At 37.1% G+C, this 13,067-nt stretch overlaps 1 protein-coding gene across 1 annotated transcript in view; it reads right to left on the minus strand.

The window, feature by feature from the left end:
- OTOGL (otogelin like) overlaps window positions 1–13,067 on the minus strand; it is a 148,126-nt gene that overhangs the window by 91,440 nt on the left and 43,619 nt on the right. The window contains 6 exon segments of the mRNA XM_065887244.1: window positions 994–1,046; window positions 2,296–2,370; window positions 3,141–3,306; window positions 5,405–5,614; window positions 8,086–8,210; window positions 11,597–11,774. Coding sequence (XP_065743316.1) covers window positions 994–1,046; window positions 2,296–2,370; window positions 3,141–3,306; window positions 5,405–5,614; window positions 8,086–8,210; window positions 11,597–11,774 — 807 coding nt within the window.

Consider the following 13,067-nt stretch of genomic DNA (forward strand, 5'->3'; position numbering starts at 1 on the left):
CTTCTCTTCAATGCTGAGCCACCCTGACGCAAATGGGGCAAGGAGGGAGGGCCTAGTAGCTACTGAATATGTGTGTGGTCCATGAACATACACTGTAAAGAAGCCCTAGACAGCCTGAATCCTCATAAATTGAATCTAGGGCATTTAATTTAAAGCTAATTTATAAAATATATTACATAATTGTGCAAATAAATAACAAAGCAATAGCTCACAATTAGTTTTAGCAGCCTACACTCTTCCTGCCCATTAAAATCAACAAAAGGTAGTTTTGTTTAGTATTTGCCTAGAATTTCTCCACAGTGACCAAAAATTTGAGGCTTTTTGTGTGGTGAAAATAAATAATATAAAGGGCCTCCTAATATATAAGATCTTCAGGAATGATATGCAATCATAAGGTGATATTCTCAAGAGAGATGGCAGTCGATGTCATTTTACATGCCATTTCTAATTGATGGCTGCTAGTACTAAAGCTTTGCTACTTATAATGTAGCCCAGGACCCAGTAGCATTAGCATCACTTCAGCCATCAACAGAAATGTTGCAGGCATCACCCCTGACCTACTGAATCAGAATCAGCATTTTAGCAAGATCCCCAGGTGACTGTGTGTACATTAGAATCTGCTGGTCTGGAGTAGGGTTTCCTAACTGCTGTTGCACAAGTGAGTTCCGACAGGTGTCTGGATACATATCCCTAAAGCCTTTGGGGCACCTGGGGTGGTGCTGGGATAGGCAGCATCAAGGCAGCATCCCTGGGTCGATCAGCTCTGCCCCTAAGCAGCCTTATATGTCCACCCCACACTGTCCTACAAATATTATAATTCCGAATGTGAAAAAAGTTAGGAAGCACCAGAGTACCATGTTGAGAAACATTCTAAGGCTATTCCTCCATGCACATTGGCAAGGAGGGCTGTGACGGATTAATAACTTCTGCCCTAAAAGCAGGAGCAGTACTAGAGGCACATTCTCTTTAAGGAAAAATCTATCTAGATCTTACCAGCAGAGGGTGTTGCTAATTCATCACATTTCACAGTCCCATTTGAACACTGGCTGGTAGAAGTAAACAAATAGTTAATTCACGAAACCAAACCTCAAGTTTTTTCTGTATTTCAAAAACAATATAACATGCAAGAATTGACAAATACGATTTTTCCTTTTAACAAATAAGTTATTGGTGTAGGTCTAATTCGAAGAGAGCTATTTCAGTTCAACACATTTTTATCAAACGCTCATATATGTGTGGGGCACTGTGACAGGCATGGGGAATTCAAAGACCAAAATTCATAGTCTTTAGCCAAGTGCCTACTATATTCTAGTAGGAGAGAAAGACATACAAATAAATAATTTAGCCAGTGTGACATGCAACATAGAAACGTTTAAGACATAGAAGTAAAGCACCAAAAAATGTTTAAAAATCTGTTAGCAATTGACATCAGGGCAGTCAAAGAAGATAAAGTCGGGAAAATTTTGAAGAAGGGATGAAGGTTACGATATAGATTAAAGTAGGAAGGCTGTCACACTGACTGGAGATGTAGTACAAAGCCATGTAGGGGTAGGACAGCTTTCCATGCGACAGAGTGCCATGTGGGAAGTGACAGGGGATGCAGATGGCAAAGAGTCAAAGGCCAGCCTCCTATTAAGACACTAAGAATTTATCCGTGAAGTGAGTCACTAAAGACCTTAAACACAGATGTGATATGGTTGGTTTGAAGTCTAGAAAAGTCATTCTGGCAGCAGTGTGGAAGATAGAGTGAAGTCCAATCTTGCAACCTGAGTTCGAAAGTCAGGGCATAAGGCAAAAACCAAATTCAGGCAATGTGAATCTTGAAAAATCCCTTAAGAAGATATCATGATAAGGAAAAACACACCAGTTCTCAATAAGCCAGTGGATAAACCACAAAACTAAAACCCCTCAGTAACTTACAGTATTTGAACACTCATCTCATCCTTAACTTTTATTTGAGAATCAAACTGATCAAAGGCCTTTCATTTCACTATTTGAAACTTCAATTCATAGCTCTTTTCTGCAGTTATGAGCACAAGACTTAGGCACTCCATGTTGAAATGTAATATATACATGTGGTTTATATATATATATATATATATATATATATATATATATATATATATATTAGGGTTTAATATATATAAATGTAATATATATGGTTTAAAAGTGTATATATTAAGGTTATCTGTATTTTTCAAATTATAGGTGTCATATATCAATTTATGGTTTTGGTTAAGAAGTTATATGATTACATGTTATTTGTCAAGAACAATCACCATCACTGAAATCTACCATAAGCCTGAGAGTGTTGGGATGAGCTCCCCAGGTTGGTAAATGCTGCCTCTGTAATGACACCGACAGTGAAATCTGCAAGGAAAAGAAAGGGTTAAATTAACAAAATAGGATATAAATTAAAAAAAAAAACACTGAAATTCAAGCAGACCATATGCTCTGTACTGGTAATTTTTATGCACAGTCTAACAATGACATTACTCCATGAGATCCCATGCAATTCTGTTATACAAATGTGAAGCCTTGTGCAGCTTTAGATTTTGTTTTCTAAATTCAAGCTCTGTATTGTTTTAGTGACAGAACAGACTGTGTAGTTTCTGTCACCAAATAAAAAGTCCCTGAAGGCACTTCAGAGAAACACAACTGGTATATCATTTAGCCTTATGTAGACAACAAAAGTCTTAATGTCATATGAGATTTGAGAAATTTCTGAGCGCTGAGAGACATTAAAATCCTGCTACTAAAATCTGCCACATGACCGTGAAACATAAACCTTGTTATCATTATTGATATGGCAAAAGCAAGTGGGAATAAACTTCAGGATTAACCATCAGATTCCTCAGCTCTTTCTATAGAGATTTTGTGAACACATACAGGGTTAACAAATAAATAAATAAAGGTAAAGACATTAAGAACTATTAAAGAAACAACTCACAAGCAGATCTTTGCATATATGCACACTTAGTTCATGGAAAAAGTGACTGTTTAATAGTGGAAAAAATTTATGGTGCTGAGTCAATTAGATAAAAAACAGAAAGAAAGGAAAGAGGCATGATAGCCCATTTATCCTGTAAGGGAGAAAAGAGATAAAAACTGGACGCTGTCAACCCACTCCTGTGACGTACATGGGCACACAAAAGCTAAGTGTGTCTTCATAGTATTTGCCTTCGGGACAGTTGCAGCCTTCAGCACAGTCATCAGGACACTGTTCTGGGGAAGAGAGAGAGATGCAGGAGCGGCGACAGAAGGAGGAGCAGTGATGGTACATCATGCCTTTCTGGCACACCACCCCTGGGGACGAAGAAGCATCAGTTGAGAAAGATCTCCACAGGGCCGAGAAGCATTTTATGCTGGGTTATAAGTCTATGATAGACATAAATCATGAAAAAAGAAGATATCTTACATCAATAAACCTAGAACATTACAGAATCCTATATCATAAATAAATAAATAAAATAATTCTTTGCCTCAGTGTAACAGAAGAACAAAATTTCTGTGTGAAATATATTTAAGGGTGACATTCCATAACATTCTTTAACAGTCTGTGCTATAATTTTTTTTTTTTTTTTTTTTTTTTGCGGTATGCGGGCCTCTCTGTTGTGGCCTCTCCCGTTGCGGAGCACAGGCTCCGGACGTGCACGCTCCGCGGCCATGGCTCACGGGTCCAGCACTCCGCGGCATGTGGGATCTTCTCGGACTGGGGCACGAACCCATGTCCCCTGCATAGGCAGGCGGACTCTCAACCACTGCGCCACCAGGGAAGCCCTGTGCTATAATTTTTTAAAAATATTTTTAAGCCATTTTATCCGTCTAAATAAACTTCCCTTCCTCACATTTTAAATTTATTTACTGCTATACTGACACCACCTTCTTCTTTGACATTATTTAATTCTAAGTAAACTTTTAGTCCTCTACAAATAGCACAAAACTTGACTTTATCAATCTGTACTCACAACTCCTGTTTTTTGCCTTTTTAATCATGTTTGCTAAACCCTCTGATTTCTTTTTAGAACAAACTGAACTGATTACAGTAGGCAAACTAAAATAATCTAAAAATACACTTATACAAACAAAAATGCTGGATAAAACACAACTGAAATAATGTTAAATGTATAATTGATATTGTGAGAAAAAAATGGGGGTGGAAGGTAACTTCTCCATACGCCAGAAGTAAAGAGAGAAATAAAATTCAGAACTTTAAGCAGAGGAAGGGAGGATGGGTCCCAGTAATCTTGGACCTGATATTTAACTCTTAAGGAAATGGAAAATGAAAGTTGGTCCTTTTCAGGGCAAGGAATTGGGAGACGCTTAACTTGGACCTCCAAAACAATCTCCATCGTCAGTTGAAAAGATGGACTACAGCAGAGGTCAGCAAACTTTTTTTGTAAAGAGCTAAATGGTAAATCGTTTCAACTTTTCTGGCCATACAGTCTCTGTCACAACTGCTCAACTCCACCCTTGTAGCTCAAAAGCAGTCATAGACAATATGCAAACATATGGGCAGTAAACTTTATTTTCAAAAACATGGGAAGCCCAAGGGTGTAATTTGCCAACTTCTGGACTAGAAGAAATCTGCTCATAGTACAGGGAGATGCCAGGAAAGCTTCTCTAACTCTGTGGGGTCTCTGATGAAATAAAGTATCCTCTGAGAAATCAAATTCCTGCACAGGTTTGGTATATGAATTTACATTACTTTTATATTTACATTATTTTTGTCTTAGAAAGCCCAAGCTGAGAAATTAACATCAAAACTGGCCAGTGTTACTCCTGGAATAATAGGAAGAAGTTTTTTGAAACCACTGAGGGACGAAGAGATGGAGAGAATGATGCTCCTGAAACCGAGGTCACAGAAGATTCTAACGGGGGTAAGGGGAACGGGCAGTCTTGATAAAGAAAGATTAAATCATAAAAGAAATTATAGAACAGTAAGGAAAGGAAACAATCTACTATGCATGATAACAACAGACATCATAACCAGGAAGATTCAAGCCCTAAGAACTTGAGATAATAATTGTCTGTTGCGTAATTTACCTATTTACTTACAAATCTGTGTCACTATACCACATAATGCTTTCTCATACGTTCCAATATTTAGAACATTTCTATAAGAATTTTTTCAAATTATTTCTGTTGCATATTTCAAACCATACAACTACACTCTAATTTTGCTTATGGTAAAAATAGTCAAAAGCCATTGGTCTTATCCAACAGAGCTCCAATTTTAAGAAATAAAGTATTTCACTTTTTTTCATGTTTACACATTATAATAAGTCAAATAACTTAAGCAAATATTGACTTTTTATTTTAAAAAATAGCGGTAATTACAAATACAAAAATCTCTAAAGTGTTATTTGATCATCTCTATCAGTGACAATGCCATCATACTCACCACAGAATGAAATCTGAGCTCTGAAATCGATGGGAACACCACGCTGGCCACAGAGGTAGGCATAGTGGGCAAGAGCATTGCATAGGCAGGCGCTTCCGCACTTGCATGCATCATGGCGGCATAGCTGATAGTACAGCCCAGGGCTAATATAGATGTGGCAAGGAGCAAAGAGCTCTTGGTGGATAACATCACAGTGTGCTGCATATCCAACTAACAGACAAAGAACCCCGTTAGCACTTCATTTACTAGTCTAGCTAGTATCAAATACCCCTAAAGTATCAAATTCCAGCACTATCCAAGCATCTTGCTTTCCTAGAAATACACTATACTGCATATCATTTTCAGTAAGAGCCAATATTTTCAGCTTATACTTCTTTTGGTAATATTGGTAACAGCACTTAATCCATATTTAATATTCTTCTAGCAAAAAAAAAAAAAAAAAAGAGTATTGTGTTACACCTGAATAAGTTGAGCAACAGAACGGTTAACTGACAGAAGTGGCCTCAATTACCCCATCACCTGAGGACCATCTTAGGAAATCACCCTAATTCTGCTATAAAGAACTGATGAATATTAGAAGGTTTACCTCCCAACATCCACACACAATAAAAGCAGTGCCAATTGTGGATGTTATGGCAATTCCCTGGGATACACAATTATCCAGGAAGGACTAGGGATCATCTCACTCCAATGGAGTCTCTGAGGTAAATGGTAATGAGGTAGATGCCACATAGTCATTAAATGCAATATCTGTGCAAGGCATAGTGCACAATGTCTGGTAAATATTAGGAGATCAATAATGTTTGATAAATGAATCTATGACAAATATGTGAGTAAATGAATAATGAACAGAAATTGGTAATGGAACATATGCTAAAGGCTATGAGCTATCACTACCAAGCCATTTGAGGGGATGTGTATAATAAGTTCTTGAAATGTGTTGACTTTTCCTTGAGAATGACTGCTCAGATATAATTCTTTATGGGAGTAACCAAGTTTGACAAAACAATCTGGATTTCATCTTTCTGAAAAAGCCTCATCCTGTGATTTCTTGGTGCAATGGACCTTGATTGCATTGATTTCTTCACAGATAAAATTAATCAATCTTTGAGTTGTCATTGTCTTTGAGAGACAAGATGAGCTGCTAGAGATAGAATGTTTTCATTACTGAGGAATTATACTGAACTTTTTTTGCTGAGCATTTTAAATATATTTATTATTGGAAACACATGGTAATTATCTAAGTAATTACCTGAGTATTATATATTTTTGCATTGTTATGCACATAATATATGAAATCAAATGACAGACTATAACAGCATACTATTAGCATATATACTCCTAATTCCCAGGATCTCCAAGCAATAGCTTTTATTGCGTGCCCTAAAGATTTGTAGATCAAAAAACATTCCTAGTGACATTAAGTGAAAGGGTGACTCAGAAAATCCTTGTTTAAAAATATCCTTCAGAATCCATATCAGAGTTGACTTTCATCTATTTATTTTCCTTTCTTTAGGGATCTTTTTGAATTTACCTATTTGAAATTAAAAAATAATAGTTCATGGCAAAGGTGAAGAAAAACAATATCTAAAATATATATGTCATAGAAGACATAAGATATGGGGACAAAAATATATATATAAAAAAAATGGTAGGGAATAAAGGAGGTCATTAAAGAAACAGCCAGAGAAAATTGGAGTAAAGTCCAATTGATAAATTAGAAGTTGGCCTAGATTAAAAAAAAAAAAATCACTAAAAGCAAGATTATCTTGTTTTCTTTCCAGGACACTAAAACTATAAGTCAATAATAAGGACCATAGACCAATAAACAGAATCCTTCCAAACAACCACTACAAATCCAGAAACTCTACTAACTTCTCATGGGTACTCAATCAATATTAATAATGAATTTTTAAAACTACACAAAAACAGTAAACCAACCAAAATGAAGGAATAAATTTAAATTATAAAAATATCTATGTAAGCATGCACATTAATTTTCTTTCACAAAGTGATTTTGCAAAAAAAAAAAATACGCCTTCTTTTATTGAACAGTAAAATAGCCTTTCACGCGGTCTGCTGTGGCTTTAGTAAAAAAAAAAATACAGCCAAAAATTCTTGGCATGTGAGTTGCACTGTCATTGTAAATTGGAACTCTATGACAATCTCAAATTGTTACACACCTGACGGCACAAAGCTTCTCTGGATCACTGGCTTCCTGCTTGTGAAGCCATAATATGTTCTGTGAGTAGGAACTCGTAGTGTGACATCAATAAACAGGAGAATTCACACGCACTGTCACACTATGGAATGGAAGTTGAATATCCCAAGACCATACGAGCATTATTAGAATACTTCCAGAGATTTTTCTTTAGCATTTAAATAATCTGAAATACCCAAAATGCTAGCTCACATTTGGGAACAGTTGAGGGATTTCTGAACACCTAAAAATGAGTAAATTTATGAATGCAGAGTAGTAAATAAAAGAGTCATTTTCTGGAGTTCTTTTTTAAAGTAACCTAGATTACATAAAGAGGCATATGTATTAAATAAAAATACATAAATAATGGCATCGATTTTATCATAATGAAGAAAATCAGAATTTAAAATCACTATCTAATTTTACAAAATTACTGTAATAGAGAGAACTTTTTCTTAGGTTTACATGCAGAAAGACTTACTGTTTTGTTGATTAATGTTGCAGGGGTCCATCATAGGAACATGAACAGGCGCAAAACAAGTGGAGGAAACTCTCCATGCATTTGCATGAAGTTGTGGGGTACCTTCTATCATGCCTGATGGAGAACTAGAAAGCAAATATAATATTCTCTTAGCCTCTCCCATTCATTTCCTTCCTTCAGAGTCTTCAAATATTGAAAAAAGAGAATACTACTTTTTTAATTTACAAAGAAATCTTAGAGCTTGAAATGTTTTATTACATTTTTAAATATACACGGTGTTAGCTTTCTATTATTAAGATTTTACAATGTGTCAAATTGTGGACATACGTGGTTCTATTTAATAATCATTTCAGCCTTGTGAAGGACACACCATTATCCCCATTTTAGAGAGAAGGCAAAGCAGAAGCTTAGAGAAATATTAATGTTTGCTCAGCTGCTAAGTGTCAGAGGTGAGATTCAAACGTAGTGCACACCACTTTGATGAAATATCACACAACCAAAGCATGAATGCGTGTGGTTTAGGGAGGTGGAGGTAGGGAGCTCACATGATTCTTTTCAGGGTAAAGACAAATGTCCTAAAGAAGAAATAGTCTACACTGCTGGTTCAGTATTTCAATTTTCATTATGAGGCCTGACATACTGAGGTTCCACTGTGAGGTTGGGCAAACAAACCAAGTGAAAATTAAGGAGAAATGGTATGAGGCACTCTTCACCCACGTTTTCTCACTTCTTCAGTTCCCTCAGCAAACCAAAGTGGAAGAGAAATATCTATCCTTCAGGCTTATAAACCACAACAATGTTTAAGAGCCAGACACTAAAATGCCCCCTCCAGAAGTCATCAAGGTTTAGTAACTCATCAGCCAATAGTGAGTGACAATCCCTGTTGGAGCTGTGCCAGACACTGTCAGAACTACTTAGAGAATCAGGTTGGACTAGGTTTCCTGTAGGAAGCTTTGACCAAGCAAAACTTCACTAACGCAAGCCATAACTGCATGAATTGCTACAACACGGCCAAATAACAGAGTAGCATTTATCTTCACTCTCTTAGTGTCCAAATAAACATAACTACTTTGCCTACCATTTATCTCAATCACCAATATGAAGCTATATGGAGCTTCTCACCACAAAGACAGGAGTAAAAGAGGGAGCCACACAAGCTACTCCACCATGCTCATCCCTTGTAGCCACCCTTTCCTTCTTTTTTCTATTCCTCAAAATGAAACTATTCTAGAAATGTATAGAATTATAACAAACACCCAATCCAAAATATAATTTTGCTCCAATGAGAACACGAAGACTCACAGAAATTGCATGACTTGCACTAGCTCTTCTCATTCTTTCCCTCTCCATCCCTCTTTATCCCTACAAAGCACAATAAAATAGGTCAAGGTGATAGGTGTACTCAGGATTCCCAGGAGGAACTGACTCAGAGCTTGGCTCTCTTATTTCATTTAATTCACTTAAAACAATAAATACCAAAAAAAGAAGCTGAAATGTAGACCAATTTATTTATTGCATTCATTTTATAAAATAGGCTTTCAGTTCACCGTAGTGAACTTACTAAAACAAGGCGTACAAAATAAATTTTCAAGTAATTAATATTTTCCACTCATTATGTTTGCAGATTCACATTAACTTTGTGATGCAAGGAATTTTAACTGCTTATGCTGGAAAGCTAAACAATGTTTGAAAATTATCTCTGACTCTGAAATAGTATCCTGCACTGTTATCAGGCCTGAATGTTTATACATGGAGGAGACTGGTGCCTTAGAAAGAGGCAGACAGATCTGCCATCTGTTAAACATTGACTACTAACCCATTCTGACAAACAGGAAGAGAAAAGGCTTAATGTCTCCTCTGCACATCTTAACCAAGTCACTTAATATAGTTTCTGTTTCACAAATTGATAAGAAATCAATATTCTGATCTACCAATAAATGCAACGAACAAACAAAACCCGTAAATGACCTAAAAGCAAATTAATTACACAGGAGAAAAGAAACTCTCTTTTAAATTAAAAAATTTAAATGCCCTTTCTCCTTGCTGATCCAAATTCTCTTCTTGGTGCCACATCAAAAGTCCTACCTCCGTTCAGTTCAACTGTCTAGTGCATATAAGGTACTCTGCTAGTTCTTAAGAATAGAAGGATTAAGGACACGGTCTTTATTCTCAAAGCCTTTGCAGTTTTGTTTTTTTTGCGGTACACGGGCCTCTCACTGTTGTGGCCTCTCCCGCTGCAGAGCACAGGCTCCAGACGCGCAGGCCCAGCGGCCATGGCTCACGGGCCCAGCCGCTCCGCGGCATGTGGGATCTTCCCAGACCGGGGCACGAACCCGCGTCCCCTCCATCGGCAGGCGGACTCCCAACCACTGCGCCACCAGGGAAGCCCGCCTTTGCAGTTTTAAGTGGAAACCAGACAGATAAACGACAGATTTTCATAGATAAAAGAGTCAAAATTAACTTTGGTGGGATACAAACTCACTTTTTGAAGCAAATAATGACCGAGTTGGTTTGAAAAATAAATAGGAGTTAATGGGGAAGATTAGGGAGGGGACAGAACCCAAAGCAGGAAGAATATGCAGAAGTGTTTTTTTAATGGCATTTGGAGAATGGCTTCTCCAGGAAACGCTCCCCGCCTACCCAGCCCACCCTGACCTACTCAAAATTTTGCTGTGCTTCTAGCCACAACCACACAAGTTAACACTTAACTTTTTGAATTCACCTCAGTATTTTTATACATATTGTGATTAATACCTCACCTAGAACAAATTATTTCTGAAAGACGGTTGTCCCTTCCCAATCCACAAGATAAGCTCCTTGAGGATGGGAACCATGTCCTACTGCCTCTATTGTCCCACAGTGCTTAGCACAATAACAGGTGCTCAAAGCATTTACACTAAGTTATACACCATGTCTTATCACATGTAGGTGAAAGTGCTTTGTCAATACAAGGGGTGTAAATGTATTTTATTGCTTTTTCTCCTAATGAAACACCAACCATCACAAAATCCAATTAACTTAGATGCCACAGTGTTGCTTTGGAGATATCATTCATACCAAATGATATCAATATTATTAAAGTATAATTTACTATCATTCATACCAAATGATTCTAAGACTTTTTAAAGGCAGCAAAATTTTTTTTACATAAAATACCATTAAGCTTGATAGGATAGGTGGCAGAGAGAGAATAACGGGAAGTTATTCTGTGGGTAGCCTTCAGGCTCTTGAGTCTCGCTACCTAAACCCAAAGTCCAGCTCCACTGTATTTGAGCTATGTGACTGAGCTATTTATTTGTCACTTTGGTGCCTCAGTTAGCTTCCTTATCTATAAAACAGAGATACTAATCAGGGGATTGCTACAAAATTTAAATACAGTAATCCATGTAAAGCTCTTGGAACAGTGAGTACTAAGCTATTATTAGTTAAGTAAACATTTTTAATGTAAGAATTTATATCCTCTAAATTACTAGTCATTAAATTATGTTAGCTATACAGAGATCATACTTACAGAAAATCATCCCTTATGTTCCCATTAAACGTGCCACACAGACCTAACGTTCTTCTTTTCCACGCACTAGTGAGCTGAATATAAACTCTTTCCCCATCTATAGCAAACAGCATCTTTAAACCAAACGTGGTTTTTAGAAGAATAAATAAGGATGACAGAGTCTGAATTTCAACAATTCCTGCAGGAAAAGAACATACATAAATCAGCTTTGAGACTCACAGGCAGTGTTCTGAAATTAGCGCTAATGTACAACATCGGGAGTCTTCTTCCAAAAGACTTCTTCCCAGTTCCTGCTCCTGTGCTCCGGGGCCAATTTTCACCACCTTGTGCCTGCTTTCTTTTCTTCCATTTCCCTCTGGGTCTTCAGCAGATATTTTTAATAGATTGTCAGGTGCACATGTAATTTCAGTTGGCAAGCATCTCATGGTGGGGGTGGACAGTCCTTAGACATTTGAAATCTGATCTCTTTTCCTTAACGTGTGTGTGTGTGTGTGTGTGTGTGTGTGTGTGTGTGTGTGTGTTCCCACGAATTGGTCATGATTCAATACGGAAGGGGCACTTTTTCAAAAACTCCCCATTCCTTTGAAACTGTCAGCAAAAAGGGGAGCACAGCACTAGAGAAGCACCATTTTATGAGACATCTTTAGAGAAGAGAAACTTGTGCTCAAGACTGAATTTGACTTTTGCAACCAGAAGAGTTGCTCCTGCATCTCTATCACAATTTCTGCCATCAGTCTGGTCACCAAACCGAGAAATCTGAGAATCATTCTTTGATCACTTCATCCCCCTTGTTGTCCTTCCCCAACCAACCCCAATCCAATCCATCACCGAGTTGACAGCACTTTTTTTCTAAATAAAATTTCAATCTGTTTTCCTCTCTCCATCTCTACTGTCACTGTCTTGGATCAGTTCCTCCTCATTCCTTGTACGCCCTCCTCAAATAATATCCTAACCATTATCTGTGCCTCCTGTCTAACATTTCTCAAAGCCATTTCCATAGTGTTGTTATAGTAGTCTACCAAGAAAAAAAAGACAAAGTTAGTCTCCTCATTAAAACTCATTGCTTATTTGGTTGAAGCATATGAGATTGTCATCTTTGTACATAAAAATGGTCAAATAATAACAATTGCATATTCAATTCCATATCAAGTTCAATCAACATCCCGGCACGACATTGACTGTGACCATGTAATTTATAACACAATTCAAGACATTTCTGAAAGCAAAACAGACTGTTATTAGCAACTATACTGGAACACAGGCATGAACAGGGCCTCCCAGGAAAACCACAAAGTATGATGCCCTGTATATAAGGCATTCCCCATGGAATTAAGAGATACAAACTACTATGTATAAAACAGATAAGCAAGAAGGATATATTGTACAGCACAGGAAATAACAATCATTGTTTTGAAATAACTTTAAATGAAGTACAATCTATCAAAATATTGAATCACTATGTTGTATAACT

Source organism: Phocoena phocoena, chromosome 11, assembly GCF_963924675.1.
Source record: "Phocoena phocoena chromosome 11, mPhoPho1.1, whole genome shotgun sequence".
NCBI lineage: Eukaryota > Metazoa > Chordata > Mammalia > Artiodactyla > Phocoenidae > Phocoena > Phocoena phocoena.